The sequence below is a fragment of the Tupaia chinensis genome, unplaced genomic scaffold (genome assembly GCF_000334495.1).
Source record: "Tupaia chinensis unplaced genomic scaffold, TupChi_1.0 Scaffold143850_1, whole genome shotgun sequence".
NCBI classification, from domain to species: Eukaryota; Metazoa; Chordata; class Mammalia; order Scandentia; family Tupaiidae; genus Tupaia; species Tupaia belangeri.
Genome location: NW_006203701.1, coordinates 273,228 through 298,370, shown reverse-complemented (window position 1 = coordinate 298,370; position 25,143 = coordinate 273,228). Strand labels below are relative to the sequence as shown.

General features: G+C 35.6%; 1 protein-coding gene across 1 annotated transcript in view; it reads left to right on the top strand.

Moving 5' to 3' along the window:
• The window catches only part of METTL25 (methyltransferase like 25), an 89,838-nt gene that overhangs the window by 15,602 nt on the left and 49,093 nt on the right, over positions 1-25,143 (top strand). The window contains exons 3-5 of the mRNA XM_006165268.3: positions 678-784; positions 6,163-6,762; positions 11,431-11,578. Coding sequence (XP_006165330.1) covers positions 678-784; positions 6,163-6,762; positions 11,431-11,578 — 855 coding nt within the window. The remainder of the gene's footprint in view (positions 1-677; positions 785-6,162; positions 6,763-11,430; positions 11,579-25,143) is intronic.

The following is a 25,143-nucleotide window of genomic DNA, read 5'->3' as shown; positions in this document are numbered from 1 at the left end:
CGTCACATGCACTCACCAGAAAGACAGAAAGAGACAGAGACACAGAAAGCAAGAAATCAACCCCCAGGGGGGGATAGCCACACCACAGTCCCTTCTGCTCCATTCTCCTCTTGGGATCTTGGGCACGTACGCACACACATACCTGGCGTGAGTTTAAGCCACCGGGTCTGGGACTCAAACCATGGTCAACTACATGGGGGTCCAGTGACATAGCCATTACACCAACTGCTGGTACCCTTTTCCCCTTTTTTCTATTGGATGTTTTTTTGTTTTGTTTTGTTTTTTCCTTATGGCTTTGTAAGAGTTTTTTGACTTGTTTTATTCTTGGATACAAGTTTTACATAAATACACATATTGGAAATACTTTCTTCACCTTGTGATCTGCCTTTTCACTCTCTTAATACTGATAAAAAGATTTAGTTTAGTCCATATTATTATTTTTGTAGTTAATTATTTGTTGCAACAAGGAGCATTCTTAATAATGTTCTGTGGATTTTTACATATTTTATTAATTCAAATTTGATTCAGAGCACCTAACCTAATAGTGATCTATCATCTAGATACCACAACTGATTCCCTATATTGTTTTCATATTTAATTGCAAGAAACAATAACAACAACTGACATGTTTTACTTCTTTGACAGCCTTTTTTTGGTTTTGTTTTATTTTTACTTAGGTCAAAATATGAAGCCCGTTGACTTTATGAATATGAAAAAGTCTCATGAAGTTCAGGCCATGTCAGAGCTAGTCAGTAGTATTGCTGATTACTATGGAATAAAGCAGGTGAGAGGATTTCTGACATTTTTAAGTGTAAAAATGATTGCCATTTTTTTGCTATCAAATTTCATTTTCTTCTGTCATTATCTAGTCTTCGAAATGTCATTAAATAATAGATACTGTGAAGTGCATCAAAGTCTCTCATTTTCCAGTATACTGTAATTACAAAAATTCAGAGTAAATGTAAGACGGGACTATAATGTTTTTTCACCGAGTTTCTCTCTTTTCAGAGTGGATAGAAAATAAGGATATATTTGATATATTGTAACTCCAATTGAGGCAGATGTTATTAAGATAACATCTACAAAATTGTTTGCTTCTAGGTGTTCTCAGGATCTGGGTTGCCAAGCTGTGGTCTGGGACATCTGCCTCAGTATAGTAATGCAGAGAAATTATGTTTTTAGGACTTGGATTCTTTTATAGATTCTGAATTATGATGCATTTCTATTTTGATTAGAATAGCTTTTATGAAAGATAATGATGCCTGAAAATAGAAGTTAAAATAAAATTAATCATTGTTCACATTGGCCTATAAAAACAAGTTACTTCTTTACAGAGTTATTATTTGATTTTATTTATTTATTTATTGTTATATTATTTAAATTTGCTATAGGACATGTTTGCTCACTAAAGAGAAAAAGAGGGGCCGGGGGAGGGAGAAACAAAACTGCCAAGTCTAGGATTCAAACTGCAGTCGGCCATGTGGGAGTCCAACGCCATAACCATCATGCCACCTGCTGGCCCAACAAGTTACTTAATTACTTTTCTTATCCCTACAGAAAGATCTGTGTAGGTAATGGGGATTTTTCTCTCCTGCAATTTTTATTAGGTATTAGAATGTTGTTCATGGATTTTCCTAGACATGTGGAGAATTTGAGAATGATTACACTATCCTAGTGTGGCCCAGCCATGGAGAGCTGCTTAGGGCAATGTAGATCTCTAGAACAGGGGCTAGAGGAAAAGGCTAATCCAGTAGTTTTCAGTCTTTTCTGAGTGTACCAAACTGAAGAGTTACCTGTCAGTATCAGTAACAGGCTCAGCATGCCAGTGATACTCAGCTGTAGTGGGAAAGGCGCAAACCTCTCCACACCCCAAATGCCTCTATGATGCCATGTCAGAATCTTGGGGACAAGTGCTCACCCTAAATATCCTTCAGGTACCTGCCAGCATTAACTTATAGTGATAATGAGATACATGGGTTCCAGGGGAACAAATGACAGGCTAGTTTCTACCTGGGTATATCTGCATTTTCCCCTGTGAGTTTGCTTTGACTGCTCAGATGAACACTGCCCACATACAAGTTCTAGGAATTAATTCCTCTTTGTAGGCACCATTGAACCATTTGTTGATGTGACATTTTCAGTGAGATTATTCTGAAATATGCGTTCTACAGTAGGTCTCAGTTTCACAATGGGATTAAGCCCAGATTGCCCTGTGTGCCTAATTATACACCCTTTTAAAAAAAAAAAAAAAAGAATTATTTTATTTAACTTTATGTATTTGTTTATTTGACCAGAGAGGGACAGATCAAGTGAGAGAGAGGGAATGAAAGTGCAAAAGCAAGCTGCCAGATCCTGGATTTGAACCACAATCAGCCATGTGGGAGTCCAGGGCCCTTAACCACAATGCCATCTGCCAGCCCCATATACACCTTTCATTAGGCTGATTGTTTCTCTATTCTGATGCTGTGCCAGTGTTTGTTTCACTTCCCATGTAAATTGCTTATATTTAAATCTTCATTGTATGATCTGTCTCTTGGATAAGGTAACCCAAATAAGGGATAAGGGATATTTACCTTATTGTGCTTCCATAGCTTTACATGTAAATTGCATTTGTTCTTTATTTATGTGGAGTACTATATAATAATAAATACCTTTAAATTGATAAAGCAGATTTATTTCTAAAGTGCACAGAAAACAGTTTGAAATACTTTATTATATCACTTAGCCCTACCTTAAGAGAACTTTCTTCGTAGCAAAAAAAGATTGTTCCTATTGAATGAAATAACCTAAAATTTATGATACCTGTTAAGGTCCAGATCAGCCTAAGTTAGTGTGTCCTTATTAAATGAAGATTTATGAGGTCTTTTCCTTGAAATCACTATCAAATATTATTTGATTCTTTAGATGTTTAAATTTAAGAGCATTTTATATGTACTACTTGTATTTTTAGGATGTGCATTTAGTAAATACAGATTTCATGAAGGTAGATAGAAACCTAGGTTCTGAAATATTTAACTTTATAAGTGATCATAAACTAGAGAAGAGAACAAAATAATTTGGCTTTGTCTCAACCATAGCACTTCCTGCCTTCCTAAAATCCTTTGCCTATCTCATTCACAATAGCAAGGCTTCTTCATTTTTATTTGTAAAAATTTGTTTACAGTTGTATGCTTCCCTGCATTCATTCATTTAATGAGCAGTTGGGACCAGCAGTTGGCATAATGGCTATGTCACTGAACTCCCATGTAGTCAGCTGCCATTTGAGTCCCAGACCGGTGGCTTATAGTCACACCGGGCACATGTGCATGCGTGCCCATGATCCCAAGAGAATAGAGGAGAAAGGATTGTGGCGTGGCAATCACCCTGGGGGGGGGAGGTGATTTCTCACTTTCTATCTCTCTGTCTTTGTCTTTCTGGTGAATGCACATGCCCTATAGCAAAACCTCTCCTCCTCCCCCCAAAAAAGTATATTTTTAGATCTACTATGGGTCAGAAGCAGGGTTTTTTTCTCTAATTTCCCCACAAGGGGAATGTTATTGATTACTTGATTCCCTCACAAAAAGGCTAACTGTAATCAAATGAGGTTATCATTCACTTTGAGATTTTGTCATCTTCATAATAAAAACAAAAGATGAAGCTTAGAACTGGATCACTTAACCCTTTCTCTTCTTATCTCCTCCCAGTTCAAAATGCTCCCATCTTTTAATAGCCAACCTTCTCTTAGATCTGCAGTTGGGCTCAACACATTCAAGCATAATCTTCTATGTAGTTTTTGCCTTTTTCCAGATAATAGGCTTAGTCTGTCCACCACAGTCTCTGCTTCCTGTCATAACACTGCTTTCCTTGAGCACACCGCGGATCCTTAACCTTTTGATACTGTGTCACTTTTGTGAGGTTGATGCTTGCCACCCTTCTTATAGAAAGTCTGGCAGATTTTAGGGACATTCACCATGCCTGTGGGAGTGTTTTCTGCACAGAAAGCGAGAGCCCCACTGGCCAGAGCAGTTTTAGATAGATACTGAGCATATAAAAGTGAGCAAAACACAAAGAATCTTTTTGCTCACATATTTATATTCCAGTAAAGAGATACAGTCAATAAAAATTATAGTTTATTGCATGTGTTAATATATTTTGCAGAGGAAAAATAATTAAAAGGAAAGAGAGAAATTAATTCAAGGATAAGGGATTAAAGATTTTTTGTTTGTTTTTTAAGAGAAGTTTTGCTATAGGGTGTGTGCACTCTCCAGAAAGATAGAGAGACACGGGGAGACAGAATGCAAGAAATCACCCCCCAGGGGGGATGGTCACACCTCAGTCCCTTCTCCTCTGTTCTCCTCTCAGGATCTTGGGCACATGCACATACGCGCCCAGCATGAGTTTAAGCCACCCTGTTGGGACACGAATCACGGTCCACTATGTGGGAGTCCAGCAACATAACCGTCACGCCATCTGCTGGTCCCTTGGATTAAAGTTTTTGTTTCAGAAGGGAAGGGCAAATAGGACCTCATTTTAGATAGTATTGGGTTAAGACTTTCCTCAGAAGGTAAGAGAGCTAATAGAGTATATGGAGGAAAAACTTCAGATGGAGGGAACAACTTGTTCAATGGCTCTGAAGAGATAATATGTCTACTTTGTTCTTGAAACATCCAGAGAGTTGGTTTGACTCTAAAGGAACAAGCAAGGTTATAGTAGCAGGAGTTGGGGTTGGAATAGAATAGGTATAGTAGTACGAGTTGAGGTTGGACTAGAATAGGCAAGTCATGAAGTTGTAGTTTTAGAGGCCATCATGATGATTTGGGATTTTATCCTGAATGAGATGGAAAGCCATTGGAACCACTGAGTCATGTTTTTTCTGCTGTGCAATATTATGAAACAAATATTTCTGCTGACTTTGTACTCATTTATTCCTTCACCACAGTCATTTTTTTTTTTTTTTGAGACATTCAGGCTGAGAAATCAGTTCTCTAATCAAGAACTTCTGTGATTAAAGCAAAAACTCAGTAATGGTAGTAGGAGAACAAATGAGAGATTTTGCCAAGAGGAATGTTATGATCAGACTTTTTCTCTGTTGAATATAGACTAAAGGAGGAAGAGGTGGAAGCAGGGAACCATTGAGAAGGCCATATGATTAACCAGGCTTAGGGTAGGCTTGGTATGAAATAGCTTTGGTAAGTGATCAGATTATGGATTAGGTCACAATTCACATGTAGATTTTAAGAGAAGAAGTATGGAGATAACATTAACTATGATGGAGAAGGTTATGGGAGGGGCAGGTGTTACAGGGAATACCAGAAGCTGTTTCAAGCATGTTAAAGTTGAGATGGTTAATATAAGTTCAAGTGATAATAGTAAACAGACTATTAGATATTTGAATGTGAAGTTCATGAGAGAACTTGAAACTGAAATTATAAATTTGAGAGTCATTAGTCTGGAATGGTCATTAGATCTCTGGGCCACTCAACAAAATGTGATTCTTCTACCTGATGGATAGTACTCTACTTAAAACACCTACTATTAAGAAATTTCACCACTATGTATACCAGTGTTTCTGTGAGAAAGACTTCTGAACAGAACTTGGAGAATAGGGACCAGCAGGTAGCATAGTATTTAAGGCACTGGACACTCCCACATGGCTGACCATGGTTCAAGTACCCGACCAGGTGGCTTGCTTTCTCACTTTTCCCCTCTCTCTCTGTATCTCTCTCTGGTCAAATTAAAATAAGTGAATGAATAAATAAAATTTAATAATTTTTTTTTTAATTTAAAAAAAGAACTAGGAGAAAAGGAGTTCTCTCAACAGGGATTAAAATGGAGACATCTCTATCTTCACACATTTTTTGTATAGTCTTCAGGATTTTATGTGGGCACAATCATGTCATCTACTAATAGTCAGTTTTACTTCTTTCATTTCAGTATTTATGTCTTTTACGCCTTTTCCTTGACTTATTACACTGGCTAGAACCTCCAAGAAAATATTAAACAACTACGATAACAGTGGATGATGTTTAATAGAAATCAAAAAATTAAAATAAAGACACAAATCTAACGATTGTGTAAATTATGCAATCTAATTGTAAACTTGTTTTTTAAAAAAATATTTAGAGTGCTTTATGTTAAAAACTGACAAATCCTTTAATTCATTCTTTTTTTTTCTTACCTTAGGTAATTGACTTGGGTTCTGGTAAAGGCTACCTAAGCTCCTTTTTGTCTTTGAAGTATGGCTTAAAAGTTTATGGAATTGATTCATCAAATACCAATACTCATGGGGCTGAGGAGAGAAACAGGAAATTGAAGAAACATTGGAAGCTCCATCATTCTCAGCCAAGATTAGATGTCAATGGACTGGCCTTAAAAATGGCAAAAGAAAAGAAAATGCAAAGTGAAATTAAATATAAGGCAGATATTGAGAAAGTATATAGCAACAGTCCTACAGATCAAGGAAAGATGTTTGCATCAGATTTGTTGCCAGATTTTTCAGGCTCTATAATTTCTAATATCAGAAAACAAATGGAAAGCCTACATGTTCAGCCACATCGAGAAGAAAATTTGTGTTTTGAAACTGCCTTTTCTCTGATAGATCTTTTACCTATTAATGGCATAGAGCCAATTTCTTCATTGCAAATATGCAAGAGGGAAATGCCTGAAGCAACTAAAGAGAGAAGAAAAACCATATCGAAGTCAAGTGAATCAAATATATATTCACCTCTAACCTGTTTTATCACGGCTGATTCTGAACTACATGATATTATTAAAGATCTGGAGGTGATTTCACTTTTGAATTCTATAATTTGATTAACAAAGATGCTCTAGGATGTACAGTCTGGTTTCAATAGTAGCTAACTTAACGTGTATGTCTCATTTGATCGCATTAAGCTAAAAGACCAGAAAATGAAATCATGGACAGATTTCGTTATGCCCATACCTATCAAAATCTGACAAGAACATATTCTGAAGTAGAATACCCTCTCCTCACTTCAGTCCTAAATCAGACAGAACTGCTGGCACAAAAGCTACTATGCTAAATTCTTATTCTGCCATTTAGCGATTATTAAAAGTCCAATCCAAGAAACCTCTTTCATTTTAATTTATATTTATAGTAAAGAGATATCTAGGGAAAATTATATTTATCATTAGACTTGATGACTACATGTGCAGTTTTCTTGAGCAAGAGTAATTCCTGAGTATTTTTAATGTTTTGAACTTTTTCTAACAGTATTATCAAATTAAGTAAACAGAATAGAGTAAGAGGGATTTTCAAAAAGTTCAAAGAAAATGTGTATCATGAGAAACCTATGCATGGATGCCATTTTTTTTTATAACAAAATTAACTTAATGAAGCCAGTATTGTGTGTTAAAACAATATCATAGAGGAGCTTCTAGAGATCATTTGACTTTACTCATTGTCTTTTAAAAAAGAAGGCATAATTTCTAGTTACTATTCTATCCTTGTTAAATTTTTCAGAAAATTTCCCCCAAACTTGAATGAACAAAAGATATTAGAGTTCTTTATAAATTTCAGTCTTTGCTTGGTAGCTGACCAATGTTTTGCCATTTTTTATGTGAGGAATTGGTTTTTCCAGATATTTTTGAATTTTACTGGTAAACAAACTAGTTATCCTTATTAATTATTTGTCTCATATAAGAACTTAGAAATATATATTTTTCACTTTTATTAAAAAGAATTATTTATTGGTACCAGCAGATGACATAACAATTGCATCCCTGGACTCCCACATATTCGACTGCAGTTCAAGTCCCAGACCTGATGGCTTAAATCTCACACCGGACACATGTGCGTGTATACCCAATGTCCCAAAAGGAGAATGGAGGAGAAGGGATTGCAGCATGGTCATCCCCCCTCCCCCAGGGGGGGATTTCTCACTTTCTGTCTCTGTCTCTCTGGCAAGTGCTCATGCCCTATAGCAAAAATCTCTCTTAAAAAAAAGAATTATTTATTTAACCTTATTTATTATTATTATTATTATTTTAATTTGCTATGGGGCACATGCTCTCACCAGAGAGGATAAAAGAGGGGCACATGCTCTCACCAGAGAGGATAAAAGGAAGAAAAAAAAAAAAAAGAGAGAGAGAGAAAGCAAGCCACCAGGTCCAGGACTCAAACCATGCTTGACCATGTGGGAAGTTCAGTGCCTTCAACATTATGCCACCTACTGACCCCTCAAAAATCTTTTAATTTGACTAATACTTGTTAATATTATTAACTACTATATGATGAATATCATAAACAATGAGATTAAATGCTCTTGTGTTAAGTTTAGAGAGAGCTAAGCTAAGTTGAGAAAAAAAAATTATATCCTTCTTCATTAGCAAAAAACTTGTCTGAATAATTTTTTTATATGGTGTTATGACATCTAAATAAGACCTATTTAAACTAAGTAATCATCAAGCAATGCAAAATAGTTATATAGCTCTCCAAAAAGTATACTTTGAAGAGAATAGTAATTGAAACAACTGAATATTCTGCCAAGTTACATTTATAGGTAGGTTTTTTTTTTTCTTAGAAAGATCATAGTCAAATCCTGCTTTATGTCTGAATTACATGGACTAAAATAACATTTTGTTTTATTTTGTTTTGTTTTTGGAGAGGTTTTTGCTATAGGGCGCGTGCACTCATCAGATAGACAGAGAGGCAGAGAGATAGAAAGCGAGAAATCACCCCCCAGGGGGGATGGCCATGCCGCAATCCCTTCTCCTCCATTCTCTTCTTGGGATCTTGGGCACGCACACACACGTGTCCAGTGTGAGTTTAAGCCACCGGGTCTGGGACTCGAACTGCGGTCGACTACGTGGGAGTCCAGTGACATAGCCATTACACTAGCTGCTGATCCCTAAAATAACATTTTTAATAAAAAAAAATTTTCTTTTGGTTAGGTTTTTGCCAAAGGCCATGTGCACTTGCCAGAGAGAGACAGAAACAGTGAGAGGGAAGGTGAGAAATCACCCCCAAGGGTGATGGTCATGCTGCAATCCCTTCTCCTTCAGAAATTTTGGGCATGCAAACACATGTGCCCTGCATGATTTTCCAGCCACCAGGTCCAGGACTCAAACTGCAGTTGACCATGTGGAAGTCCAACACCTTACCGGTATGCCACTATGCTATCTGCTCGTCCCTTTAGTAAAATAATTTAAAATATTTAAATGAAACAATTATATTTGTTCTGAAGATAGTTATGAAATTATACCTAAGTCACATCTCACTACTTCTATTGTTTTGTCTTTAAAATTTAGAGTAAATTATAGTGATAAAAATAATAGAAAACATTTACTGAAATTTATTGCATGCTAGAGATTATGCTGTCATTTATAGGAATTTTTTAAAAAATTATTCATTCATTTATTTTTTAATTTGACCAGAAAGAGAGAGAGAGAAAGAGAAAGTGAGAAAAGAAGCCACCAAGTCTAGGACTTGAACCGTGGTCAACCATGTGGGAGTGTCCAGTACTTTTATCACTATGCCACCTGCTGGTCCCCTACAGGGATTATCTTAATGTTCTACAACAACCCATTGAGATGAAGTACTGTTAGTACCTCCGTTTTACAGAGGAAGAAATCGAGGCTCTAAAAATTTAAAACAAGTTTACCAAATCACATTTGTTCTAACCTAGAATTTAAACCCAGGCTCTGTTTCTAAAGGCTATCCTCTTAATGCTTATAATACAATTTTTGTAATAAATTTATTAATAGCGAATTCTTTGACATTTCTTAGTAAATACATGTATCTTCAATATTTTATACCTTTAAAATTAATTTTTAGTTTAAATTTAATTTAGTTTGTTTTTCTTCTTGTCCTTAATTGTTTAAGGTGGGTCTATATACTTGTGGTGATCTTGCTCCAAATACTCTGTGAATATTTAGTTGGTATTGTAAAGGGATTCATCTATTTGATGTATAATACTTTAGAGAAGCATATGAGACTTCGAAAGTGATGATGGGTTAGTTAAAAATAAATAAATAAATAAATAAAATAAAACTGGGGGCCAGCAGATGGTGTAGTGGTTATATGTCTGCACTCGCACATGGCTGACAGCACTTCTAATCCCAGACCTAGTGGCTTGAAAATCATGCCAGACGTTTGTACATGTATACCCAAGATCCTAGGAGAAGGGATTGTGCTATGACCATCCCCCCAGGTGGTGATTTCTCACTCTCCCTCTCACTGTCTCTGTCTCTGTCTGTCTGTCTCTCTCTGGCAAGCACACTTGCCCTATGGCAAAAACCTCTTTAAAAAAAAGGATAGTAATTAATATACCTGTGTCCTAATTATAGATTTTAACATCAATAAAATGACCTTTGGGCTAATAATGCAACCCCTAAGCTTAATACTGTCTTCTAGAAAATTGAAGTATAATATATATATATTTTTTTTTTTTGAAGGGTTTTTGCTTTAGGGTGCATGCACTCACCAGAAAGAGAGAGATAGAGAAACAGAAAGCGAGAAATTACCCCCACTGGGGGATGGGCACGCACACATACACGCCTGGCATGAGTTTAAGTTACCAGGTCCAGGACTCGAACTGTGGTCGACTATATGGGAGTCCAGTGGCATAACCATTACGCCAACTGCTGATCCTGAAAGGATAATATTAAAAGTTCTCTAAAAATCTTTTTAGTTCCAAATAATAAAAGTGTATGATTCTAATAAGGAACAAATTTCCTATATAAAAATTCCTTTTTATTCCTTTAATTAAGTTTTTGAGTAATGTCAAAGGCAGAAAGGTATTATATTAAAAGTTGACTGATACAGTGAATGAGCCCCTGTACATGTGTACATTTGTATCTTTTCTGTATTTTTGTGTATATATTTAGATTAGGCTTTGGATAACTAGAAGAAACTTATAGAATTTTTTTGCATAAAATTTACATTGTCAAACTCAAAATGACAAATGTTATGTTGAATCTCATATTGCCATATTTAATGGAGTGAATAAAGGTTTAGTATTGGTGTAGAAATGCCAATTTTATATCACTTGTATTTGTTTTTTCTAACAATATTTTACAAAGTTTTTGATAAGCAATCTGTAAAAAGTGAAGTCAATAAAAAATATTTATTCCTTTGATCAAAGTATGATATAATGTGTCTCAAAATCAGATTGTGCTAGTCATGCTTGCCACATTCTATTGGTCTCACCTTTATGCTGTCTAGTTGTTAAGCAAACATTAATTGTTAAAGAGATTAGTGGAAAAACAAATGGATACATAACCCAGAACTCTGGGGAAAAAGTTGATAAGAGATCAGTCATTTTGCCTATGAAGAAAATAATTATTCATTAGAAAAAGAAAAAGCATATAATACTATATATAATTTAATAATTATAAAAAGCTTCATAGTGGACATTTATGATCTTTACCTGCATTGTCCTTAATGCTCCTTTTCATTCCCCAAATTTGTTTTTCTTCTTGTCCTTAAAGGATTGTTTGATGGTGGGTCTACATACTTGTGGTGACCTTGCTCCAAATACTCTGCGAATATTTACTTCCAAGTCTGAAATCAAGGGAGTGTGCAGTGTGGGTTGTTGCTACCACCTTTTATCTGAAGAGTTTGAAAACCAGCATAAAGGTACAGATTTCTCCATGTGTCATAATTTTTGTGTATTTGGGTCATCGGGAAAGTCATGATATATTTTTCTGTGAAAAAATGCATCATGACTTTCCTGATGACCTAATATTTGAGCATAATGGCTGTGTTCTATTTCTTCACCCTTTTTTTGACCACTATTGTGATTTGAATTAACGTTTAAGATAAAAACTGATTTTTCTTGCACTTTTAATGTTACAGCATTAATGAAATTTAATGCATCATCACCTTATATATTTTATTATGGTTTCTTTGATCATAAAATGGTTTTAAAGTGCTAAAAACTGCAAAGATTGCAAAATTTTATGTGGTATATATTTTAGAGAACTTCCATTTAAAAATACTTGTGAGTTATACATTTACTGAGTTAGTAAAGCTATTTTGTTACGAATATAGTTTCAAGATTTGCTTTCATTTCTAAAGCCTCAGTTTCTGAATGAGTATTGATATTTCTTTTTCTTTACTTTCATTGAAATTTTTGTTATAGGGGCCAAGTGTTCTCCAGAAACAGAGGCACACACAGAGTGAGAGAGAGGGAACATGAGAAAACTCTTCCTAGGAAGGATGGCCACACCACAATCCTTTCTCCTCCATTTTCCTCTTTGGTCATGTGCCTGGTATAGTTTTAAGCCGCCATTCCAGGACTCAAACTGCATGGTCAGTCACATGAGATCCAGCACCTTAATTCCATTCATTCCATCTGCTAGCCCCAATATTTCTTTAAATGAAAAAAAAAAAATTTTTTTTTTTTGCTGTATTTGAAGAGTCAGCAGACTAAGATTGCAGAAAACTACAGAACTGTTTAATTACAATAAAATAATAAAATAATAGTCTTCAAACTATACTCTCTGGACTCAGAAGGTGCTTAAGGAGCAAAGTACAAAGTAGGTTAGCAGGATTGAATCATTCCATAACACTTTATCCAGAGCAGCTCCTAAAATACCTTTGTTTGAGCCATATTATACACTAAATCTCTTAAGATACGATTTCAAAACCACTGAGTCAGATTAGATGGTTATTTAGTCTACTATTAGCAGTTCTCTTTTATCTTGGGTTAGTGACATCTTTATCAATATCCAGAGTCCCTTGCTAAGAATTTTTAGGTCAGGAAGTTGTGTTCATAGGGGTGATATTTGTTGCTCTTTTATTTTTTTTTCTATTTTTTTCTTTCTGTTTTAAAACCTTGTTGAACATAAAATTTTTATTGTTCTGCATCTAGTCATGTCTGAAAGGTAAAAATTACAATCCTATAATTCTGCTGAAATGAAACTAGCTGAAACAGATGTCATCCTTAGAATTTCCAGAGATTCTTGTAAGGTGGAGTTAATAAAGTAGAATTATTTTATATAAGGGTTCTGAAAAACATCTTTTAAAAAGGCACATACACATAAATGTATAAATATAGAGATTAGGAGAAAGAACTCACATTGGCAAAAAGTTTGGAGTCTAATTTAGATGGACAATGTGATTGTCATGCCATTATTACCAAATGTTTTTCTTTAAGTTCGGAAATTTTCAAGATAAAAATTAGGGAGGAAAAGTGGACCTAAATATAGACAATAATGTGTTACTACTAAACTATGTATCAGCATGTTTATGTTATTTACAATGTTTTCATGTATTCTTCCAAACAACATGAAAACAATATAACACAGTCACAGATTTTTAGCTTTTTAAATATTAAATGTACAATATTTTTCTTAATCAGCAATAGCATAAGCTTCTATAGAGGGAAGCACTGACTTTTACGTTGTATTATGAGTTCTTAGTTCAAGGATTTTCTGTTCTGTAGGCACAATGACATGCTGTTTAATAATTGCCCCAATCCTAGGGCAGGTGTGGATGGTAGGAATGTCTTTAAATTCAGAGATGCTGTTCTGCATTTTAAGATCTTTCATTTCAGAGCCAGCAGATAGTATAGTGATTACATTGCTAGACTTCCACATTGACTGACAGTGGTTCGAGTCCCAGACCTAATGACTTGAAAATCATGCCAGCGCACGTGCGTGTGTGCCCAACATCACAGGAGGAGAATGAAGAACGGATTGTGGCATGGCCATTCTTCCTTGCATGTGATTTCTCACTTTGTCTCTCACTGTCTCTGTCTCTCTGTCTCTCCAGCGAGTACACATGCCCTATGGCAAAAACCTGTAAAAAAAAAAAAAGAATAAAGAAAAAGAGGTCTTTAATTTCAAGATTAGCAAAAAAAAAAAAAAAAGAAAAAAGAAAAAGAAGTCTTTAATTTCAAGATTAGCAGATGGTGTGGTGGTTAAAATAGCTAGATTCCCACATGGAAGATTGTGGTTTGAGTTTCAGCCCCAGTGGCTTAAAATCATGCCTGACACATACATGTCCATAGTCCCAAGAGAAGAATGAAGGGAAAGGGATTGTGGTGTGGTGATCCCACAGGGGTTGATTTCTTATTTTCCTTTTCTCTTTCTCTGTCTCTTTCTTCTCTGGCGATTGCACACACCCTATGGCTAACCAACAACAACAAAAATTATTTCATCTACCCACTTCTTTCATGTCATCATCTCTGTCTCCCAAGGATGCCTTCTTCTTCCAAAATAGCTCTTCTCCTCTTTTGCCTCTTCAGCCAGTATCTACTTAAGACTGCTATTTCTGTTCCTGCTGGACCCAACAACCATTGCTCTGTACCATCCGTTCTCAGACTTAGCCTCAATACTTCCCCCACACCGATAGGATCTTTTCTTTCTCAGTAGTGTACTCTACTCTCTATCACACCTATTTCTCCATCGTCCCATCGTAATATTCCTTTGGAGTGATCCCCAGAGCTGGTTCTGCTGGTTTGGGATGTTTCTTTCCTGTCTTATTTTTCAATAAATGTTTGTTGTGTAGATGTGGGTTTTTATTTCTTCTCTGACTTTTATTCAGCTTGAGGTAATCATCATTTTATGACAACCAGGAGGTGTCACTGGTACATTTTTTAATCTTATACCTGAGTTCTTTGGTCATATTAAAGGCATTGGGAAAAGATGCTTGCCAGTGTTGAAAAGAAAATTAAGAGATTGATTTGTTTCTGCTTTGCCAATCTATTTTCTGTCTTCAAGTACCTTTTCTAATAGATTATTGCATGGAACTTAACAGGTATTCTTTGACCATGTCTTCTAACTGAAATTAATTTCAATAGAACATATTAGGCCTTTGAAGAGCCTGAAGGGAGGAGGAAGATTGCTGTATCCACATATTTAGTCATTCCTGTTTCTTTCCTGCCGAGGAGAGATTGGCTAGATTGATGAACGTTTAGAATGTAGATACTGGATTTTATTCACTTTTGTATCTTCTGTCCTAAGCACATTGGCTCAAATAAGACTGGTAAAGATGAATGTTTGTATAATGTGTTTGAATGTTTAAATAGATTATAAAAAGCAAGTTACTAGAAATAGAAAAAGTATCGATGTTCTCTCACCTGGTAGATGCATTTCATACAGGTAAGAAAGTGTGTGATTGAGTTGAACAAACATTTATTGAACAGCTACCATGTTGAAGATGCTGCACTTGACATACTATGTATAATAAAGGAAAATAAGGGCAGGATTCTTAAAAAGTCAATATTTTATGGCGATTAAAATGTCAGTATTTTAGGAAAGAGATCAGAAATTCAAACAGGTAACCACCAAAATTCAGCTCAACACCCATTCAGTGCCAACTGTGTTCCACTGTGCCGAGTGATCTTGAGATAAAAATACATGAGAAATCCTTACCCTTAAGGAATTTTTTAAAATACCCTAATCTTAGGTGCCAGAAAAATCTTTAAATATGTTTTTAAAATTCTGAAAAAGTCACGCAGAATAGAAAATTCAAATGACATTGAAAACTCAAAGTAAATCCCACACCGTACTCTTGACCTCTTTGTTTATCTCCCCGGGTGGTGGGGGGAACTTAATCACACACATGCGCATTCTGTTTTTATGTGCTTTAAGAAAATAAATATACAAAATATTATCTTACTTTCTTTCCATATTATCTTTTGATGATCTTTCCATGTCAGCTCAATGAATGTTGCTTTAGGATTTTTAATGATTCCAAGGTATTTCACATACTATATTTTATTTACTCAGTCCTAAATAATTAATATTTGCTTAAAGCAGTAATAATCTTCTTTTAATAAACTAAAATTTAGTAAACAGATGACCAGTCCACTGTAGAGTTTGGAAAACACCCAGTATAGCACCACTGTTCATCTTTGTGTCCTTACCCTCAAACTTAATTTCAAAATGGTATATAGTAAATGCTATGAATCAGGATATTCTGTAAGTGCTCTCTGACAGCAGAGTAGCATATAGCTTAGTCTATGAGAGCTTGCACCTGTGTTTCACCTTGGCAACAAAAGCTCCAAGTTATTCATATAAGGAAATGGAAAAAATTATTGTAGGTGGAATGAACAAAATCATAAAGTGATTAAGTGTTCAAAATCAAGTTCTCACTTTCACAGTCATACTTACTACTACTCTTTGTAATGTCTTTTCTACTGTCTTATGCTTTTCTTCATATGATAGAGATAATCCTAGTGTCTATTTTAAAGAGTCAGAAATCATAATTTTTAGAATGAATGAGATCTCCTTTCTCATTTTAGTTTACTCTATATCCTCTTTCCCCAGAATCTGTTCTTGCTTCACTTAGTTTATTTTAGATTACTCATAAAGTAATATTGAGTTTTCTGGGGAAATTAATTGAATAAAATAGTTCTACATTTTTGCACACTAGAGATGGAAGCCTCTTAGCAGATTCTGAAGCATTGGTCTTGGCTTCTCTAGGATGGAAGTTGTAGTTGTTCACAGTGGGTCGATGGAATGTTTTTGATCCCAGGACTTTGATGAGAAAATGTCAAAAAGGTTTGTGAGAACAGTGGCTTGCAGAGAGAGACTCTCATTTTTCCCTCTGTATGAGTCATTCCGATCAAAAATATCCTTTAAGAATCATTGATAATGTAAATAATGTTGGTGTCAGTGGGGAAAGCTAAGGCTGATACAAATATGTCAGTGTTACTTGGTTTCTTGATACATGAAATAAAACAGTGGATTGGGAGTTTTGCTTGTCAGGGAAGCAAAGAATAAAGGAAAAAGAAGTCAGACTGAATGATATGATGAAATGTGTGGGGAGTATATGCAGCATGAGAACCCACACACGTACTTTGGAGGTCAAGAAGCTGTTTGGAAAGCCAAGAGATAAGAGAAAAATGTAGAAAAATAAGTGATAAGAATAATTAAAGCAAACGATTTATGTTGCAGTTTTGCCTAGCTCTGGATTGCCACATTTTCTCAACTCAAATAACAGACAGAAAAGATAATTTACTCCCTTTTTTTCTTTCCTACATTTCATCTCCATTATTGTCCTCTTGTCTTTTCTGTAGTTAAAGAAAGAAGGTATAAACCATCCCCTGTAAATTTGTAACAGTGCTGAGCTTATTCCATTAACACCTTGATTGACTGATTAATTTTAGAGATTGTGGTTTTATTCATTTTGACATTCTGATTAGAATAAGAGCAGTAAAAATGAAAGAAATAAAGCTTTATAAATATTGCAGTATTACTGCATCATTGTAATACAGCTTTACATTGATTATATGTAGAGGAAAAAAAATAGTATTGCTATTAGAATTAAGGCAAGAACAATGGGGACAAACCACGCACATTACCCTGACACAGTTCTTAGTAAAAAGCTCCTTTGGGTTGGTGATGGTTGATATTGCTGCATGTAGGTCAGTCATTGCTTTGAAGCATAAGCAATAAACAGCTTCATTCACTTAAAAACAAATAAATAGAAACCTTCTTCTGGTCCATGATGGTCAGAAGAAGCCTTTAGTAATCTCTATCATGTCACTTGCAATTATTGTGCCCAGGGTCTTCTGATACACGTGACCTGATTGAACATCTGCTTTATTTGTACTAGATTAACTAGATCAATCTCACATTGGAGCCCCCAGATGGCATAGCACTTATGTCACTAGACTCCCACATGACCCAACCACATTTCAAGTCATGGATCTGGTGGCTTGAAGCTAACACCATGCACTTGTGCATGTGCCCAAGATCTTGAGGAGAATGGAGAAGAAATTGTAGCATGGCAGTCACCCCCTGGGTTGGGGGAGGATGATTTCTTTCACTTTCCCTCTGGCTTTTCTGTCTGTCTCTTTCTCTCTTTCTCTGGTGAGTGCATGTGCCATAACGCAAAAGCCTAAAAAAACAAACACAAAAACTCACATTGAGTTAACACTTTTAATATGTAAATGTCTGAGGCCTGCCTCTGACCTGAATCTCTAGGTGTGGGACTTGAATATGAAAGTATTTTTAAGAAGTTTTGTAGCTATTTCTAATGAACAGCAATGATTGAAAACAAGGTATTTACTGTAGTTATTTATAAAGGCATGCAGAATTATAGAGGATGATTTATAGGAATATATCCAAGATTATTTATAGTTCTCTCATGCAGAGACTTAGGGGGCTCTATCCAAGTGCCAGTTTCCAGATCCAAACCAAAGGTTGAATCCAAAAGGGCCCAATGTGGTATATCAAAGTCCAAAGATCACATAGCTAGAGTAGTAAACCCCCTAAAAAGTCCTTGAAGTATAGAGCTAAGAATGAAAACTTAGACAAAGCAAATACAGGTCCAAGAGGACAGGAAATTGGGAATAGGGTCATAAGTTGGGAATTAAGTTAAAAGCTAGACAAATTCAAGGGGGTAAAAAATCTAAGACAAAAAAGGAACATCCAGTATAATTATTATTATGGCTAGTGTGGTATTAGAAGTTTTAAAAAGCTTACCTTTCTTGACAAGTAGATATAGGTGGGTAGAGGCGTGCGCGCGCGTGTGTGTGTGTGTGTGTGTGTACGAGAGAGAAAGAGAGACAAAGGCAAACAGTGGCAAAGAGTTTGTCTAAATTCATTTTATTTTGATAGATGTAATACGGAGATACCCTTGGGACCAGCAGTTAGCATAATGGCTACGTTGCTGGACTCCCATGTAGTCGACCGCGGTTCACGTCCCGGACCCGGTGGCTTAAAACTCACGCCAGGTGCGTGTGCGTGCGTGCCCAAGATCCCGAGAGGAGAATGGAGGAGAAGGGATTGCGGTGTGGCCATCCCCCCGGTGGGTGATTTTTCGCTTTCTGTCTCTCTGTCTGTCTCTGTCTGTCTGGCAAGCGCATGCACCCTATAGCAAAAAAAAAAAAAAAAAAAACTCTCAAAAAAAAATATGGAGATACCCTTAATTTATATCTACAATATATACTCTGTAGTGCTATTATTCCTTACTAAAAGAGAAATATATGACTATATAGCCTGATAATTATGTGAAAATAGCTGACTTACAGGGCAAAGGGCTTACATGTATAAGGTTAGAATTTTTTTTTTTTTGGAGAGGTTTTCACTATAGGGCACGTGACAGGTCAGATATGTCACATGTTCCTCCCTTCGTATCTTACACACCTGCCCATCACACTCACTTTATTTGTACAGCTGTTTTTAAGTTCGAATTGAGAATGCATTGCCCTTTGGGATATAAATCTGATTTATTAATAGTTGAACATAGTATAGTAGAAAATTCTGGTATGTACATTACAACATTTTATGATGATGTTTACTAAATAAACAATATGTCTTATGTGAATATATTTACCCAATACACTGCAGTAGACCCTAGAGGTGATCTGTCATAAATGTCAGTTTTCAAGAATACCTCAAATCATCGTAGCTGTTATGAATACTGAGCTCGTATCATACGTTTTAAAAACAGCTTTTAAATATTTTTACATTATGAGCCAGTAGCCCCTAGGAGAATCAGAAATACCAGAAACAGCTTTATTGCAGTGTTTGTAGTGTCAGTTTGTTGGTCGTGGGGTTTTTTTGTTTTGTTTTTTTGTTTTTTTGTTTTTTTTGAGAGGTTTTTGCTATAGTGTATGTGTGCTCTCCAGAAAAACAGAGATACAGAAAGTGAGAAATCAGCGCCCAGGGGGGATGACCACGCTGCAGTCCCTTCTCCTCCATTCTCCTCTCAGGATCTTGGGCATGCACACACACATACACCTGGCACAAGTTTAAGCCACTGGGTCCGGGACTCGAACCATGGTCAACAATACAGGAGTCCAGTGACATGGTCACTATGCCAACTACTGGTCCCTCTCCAATTGTTTCTTAATGTTTATCACTTCTAGGGATTTTAAGGAAGAGGCTAGATACATATACAATCACATTTTCTGTCTTTGATGTTTAAAAATTGGTTCTATTGCTTTAAGTTGAGAGATATTTCATGTGGCAATTGAAAAAAAAACGAATTAAGCATAATGCTTGAAATGTATCATACTGCTAAACTCATCTTATATTTCTAGATCTTCCAGATATTGATAATATGGTATTAAAAATGACTCATCAGCATTAACTAGTTAATATCAGAATTATATCATGTGTTTCATCATACAAATAGATATGATTGATTTCCTAGTCAATAAATTAATTGTATTATAGCAATAATATTCAGTCATCAGGAAAGTCATGATGCATTTTTGCATAGAAAAATACATCATGACTTATGTCATAATACGTGCATGTCCAAAATCCCATAAGGAAAATTGAGAAGGAATTGCAGTGTGGTTGTTACCTTTAGGGAGTGGTCTCTCACTTTCCCTCTCATTGTCTGTCTCTGTCTCTCCTGTGAGCACATGCACCCTATGACAAAACCTTTAAAAAAAAAAAGTATAATAAAATAGGTTTTTTTGCATATAAAGACAGTTGTAATATAGTGTGATAGGTATTATACAAGGAACTTCAAAAAGTTCATGGACTTGAAGTGTATCTTTTTGTTTGTTTGTTTTTTGGTTGTAAAAATCATTTAAAATCCATGCATAGTTCTTTTTTTTTTGTAATAGTCATTTTCTATAAACTTTTTGAAGACCCCCTGATTTAGACTTACAAAAAAGTTACAGTGGAAGCAGAGATGGTGATATCATAATGTCTAAAATACTAAAGAAACACTGCATAGAGGAGATGACTGACTAGAAAGATTCTGTCTCTGTAGTGCTGTGGATAAATCAGTCTTTGCAGATTGGGGTTAAACTAAATGATCTTTCTTTTATGGTGCCAGCAATACCATTCTGTGAGTTACATGTGACTCTCCAAATCATGCTATGGTTTGTATTTATCAAGACATTTAGGTTTAATTTTATTTTTCAAAATTATGTTGAATATGCATAAATACATTCTCTCTTTTTTGCTATGATACTACATTTAGATCATAATGTAAAATTCTAAAAAATTATACTTTCATATCCATACTAGTATAACAATGACCATAATAAGTGGGTTTTCCCCCCTAAGTTGCAACTATTTGGTTCTTAAGAAGTAAAACTGCCTTAACAATAATTCGTAGTAAATGCATATTTAAAATTTCATTTTCTTAGCTATGAATATTTAGTTTTTTGGCTTCAGTAGTTCACTGAGGAACTATCAGAACCTCCTTCGGTTTGAATAAAGTTTCTGGGGGTACTATTCTAGGTATCGTTCTTCACAGTCTTATGAAAAATAAACCGACTCTACTGCCAACCTTGTCTATTCAGCTATTTACAAGCTTTTGTTACAATATCACATTACTTCTCACTGTTTAGCAGGACCTATGTCTCCAAAATATCCTTGCCAATTAATATGGGGTGAATGCAGATACTTCTAGATACCCTTGGCATTCTTTGCAGTTACCTCACACCGGCAGCTGTATCTGATCTTTAGTCAGCTGTGTATTTTCTAGAATGTTGGCAGCTATTTTATTTTTGCCACAGGGCATGGTCTTACTGCCTAGAAGTGGTTAGAAATGGATCTTGAATACATTTTACCACTTTCTTTCTTTAATTTGCACCTCATTATTTTTTGTGGCTAATATGAAGTGGTTTTTGGACATCACATAGTATGGATTTATTCAGCATAAAGAAGTTCTTCCTGTGTTTGTGGTAAATAAAAGAAGCCAAGATTGTGAGTAAATCTAAAAAAGAAAATTAATATATTCATTGAAAAAAAATGTCGTAAAGATAGTTTGTGCTTTAAATACAAAGTAATATGAAAGCAAAGGCAATAGAAAGTCTTGTCAGAGAGTTGACTATCAAACTAATACAAAACAGACTTTTAAAAAACTAGTTTATCATCTATGAGTTTTATATACAAATCTGGATTTGCAGTCTATAGTCCAAATATCCTTGAAAAATATTTTGCTATAAATATAGTGTTCTCACATTTATTTTTTCCTGTGGTAAATAAATTATAAGCAGGTTGTCTAAATCTGCATATATCATCACTCTGGCACAATGAATGAAATTTTCATAGGAATGTACTTACAACGTAATCTGTTATATTACTATAAAGATTTGTTTTAGTATTGTATATGTATCTCAACATGAATTCTATCAAAAGCATAGTCTTTGAGCAGAGGGAACTTAGTATTCACAGTGAGAAACTCCACTGGGGAGCCATTACATTGTTTACTAGACTCCACTGGGAACTCCACTCAGAGCCATTATATTGTTTACTAGACTCCGCTGGAAACTCCACTGCAGAGCTTTTACATTGTTTACTAGACTCCACTGGGAACTCCACTGCAGAGCCATTACATTGTTTACTAGATCAGTGCAGTGTTGTTGTTGTTTTTTTTTTCTCAGCCTAAAAATACCAAGAAAAAGAAAATTAACAGACATAAATGAAGAGTTATCTGCTGATGATAATGTATATGATAATATATTTGACTAGATTGATATGCACTGCATTTAGGTTAAAAAACATTTTGTAAAGTGTATAGTGATCAAATGTAAATTTTAAATTACTAGATCAGTGCAGTGTTGTTGTTGTTTTTTTTTTCTCCGCCTAAAAATACCAAGAAAAAGAAAATTAACAGACATAAATGAAGAGTTATCTGCTGATGATAATGTGTATGATAATATATTTGACTAGATTGATATGCACTGCATTTAGGTTAAAAAACATTTTGTAAAGTGTATAGTGATCAAATGTAAATTTTAAAAGTGTAAAATTTAAAAATTGAATAAAATAAAGACACTGACATGGGAAATGGGGTGATCAGGCCCAATATCAGTGCTGAATCCGGAGCTACAAGCTAACCATGTTCTTACGTCACTCTCATGAATTAGAGATGTGAACACAGAGAAGGGATCAAAGTGAAATTTTATTAAGAGAGAGAGAGGAAGGAGGGAACAGAACTCCCAAGCAGGGAGACATCTCAGAAATTAGTTGCTGCCAGTTGGTTTGGGTCTCAGGTCTATATCTTAGCTGGGAGAAACGTGTGTACATTTTCCTTATGATATGGGTCACCTGTCCTGTAAATCGTGCCATATCTTAGAGCAGTCTCACAGTCAGGAGGTTTTCCTAATGGTGATTGATTTGTTCGCTTGTTTGTTGAGAGACTTCTTAATTTAGAAAAAGATGATCATCTCAGTTAACGTGGAAGGCCTGTTGATCCATATCTTGGAATTTACCTCTTGGCATCAGGAACTCTTGCCTCCTTCTAGTCTTGGCAATAAAACCTTACTTTACCTGTGTGCTCTGTGCTGTGACAACTGGCCCTTGGTTTGGGCCTAATTAAGTCTCATAGCAAGGAGTCATAAATTCTTTAAGAACAAGATCTACATGTCCATAGTTCAAAGGAACACAGTGACGTTATGAAAACAGAAATTACATAGCATAGGTGTTCTCTTCCCAGGGTCTCTGCCCTATCTACTTGCAAATGGGCTCCAATGCCTGTCTCAATAGTAGTGTTTGGAATGATTCCTAATAAGCCATGTTTTGTGTAGATATGACTGTGTTCGAGTGGTATATAAATAGTCCCTGACTGTATTTTGACTTTAGGATGATGTGAAAGCATACATATTTAGTAGAAACCCATCACCTGGACTTTGAATTTTGACCTTTCCCTGGGCTAGCAGTACACGGTATGATATTGTCGCAATGTTGGCAGTGGCAGTTAGTCAGAAAGTATAGTATATGTATCCAGTCTACAGGCAGAAGACAGATATCTCAACTCCAGCAGTCAGATAGAGACTGAGAAAATTCAACCGTTTTCCACTCTTATTTTATTCAGGCTTTGGGTTGGATGATGCTCACCCACGTTGAGTAGGACAGTCCTGCTTACCCAATCCACCAATTCAGATGCTTATCTGTTCCCTTTTTTCTCCCCCTGGGTTTTATCTCTGACCACAGTCATCATCATCTTTTTGTTCCAGAGTGCTGTACAAATTTTGTCATATTCCTAGAGTGCTGGGCTATAAAAAGTTTGGGAAACAATACGTTAAGATAAAGATTTAGATCCAAAATAGGTTAAGAACCAAAATAAGTGATTTAAGACAGAGAGATATTTGTTTCAATCCAGAGATAGACAAACACAGCCAATAGGAGAACTCTGTACCAAAAATTCTTCTAAGAACACAGAATTCTATTTTGTTGTTTCACTCTCTGCTGTTCTTGTTTACATGGTCCTACTTGGCTTGCCTCCATCATCACATTCCAGACAGAGGAGGAATGAAATAAGCCAGGCAGGAAGTATGGAGGAAGAGCATGCTCCTCCTTTCTTTAAAGCATGTGACCTAGAATTTGCACACATCATTTCTGCCCACATCCAACTGGCAAAAGCCTTGTCTTCTATCCCTGCAGCTACATGAAACTTGGAGAATTTCAGCCTTTAACCTGAACAATTGAGTGATTTGCTGCTACTGGTAACAAGGGAATAATGGACTTGGCAGCCAAGATGGGGAAATAGCTTTTATTGGTTAATACTTTCTGTAACTACTACTATGAATAAAATAATACACCCCCACTTCTCTAGCCCCTTGCTCTATACAGTAAGATGTGGGTATTAATCTCTCTCTTTTTAAAAATATGATTTCATTTGTTTTCTTTATTCATGGTAGAACACATGCCTGTGCCCATGAAACAGAGAGAAAGAAAGAGAGACAGAGAGAGAGATGAGTACTCTCCACAGGGTCTAGTCACACTATGGATCCCATTTTATCAGTGCTACCATCCTGCTGTCCGTAATATCTTGGGCACTTGCATGCATGCCTGGTGTGTTTCAGGCTGACCATGCGAGGAATTTGAACCATGGTCACCATATGGGATCCAGTTTTTTTTGAGCAACACATCACTGCTGTGCCACAGAGCTGGCCCTACTTCTTTCTTCAGTTGTAAAGGAAAAAAAAAAAAAAGGTAAATACTTAAAACCCTTTTATTTAGCAATAATCATATCTCACTTAAATTGTAAAGTTGTCAATAAAACTCATAATGCTGTCTCCTTGGAAATATTGGGTCTTCAAAACAGTCATGGTATGTTTTTCTATGCAAAAACATGTCATGAATTTTCCAGCTACCCAATAGAATAACTAACCCAGGTCGCCTAGGACCAACTGAGGTTTCAATTGTTCCATGAGTCCTATGCAACTGTTAAGTGAAATAATTTGTGAATGGACATTTATATAGCTTGGTTAAGAACATAGGTCCTGGAGTCAGATTGTCTGGGTTAAAATTCCATTTAGCAATTTACTA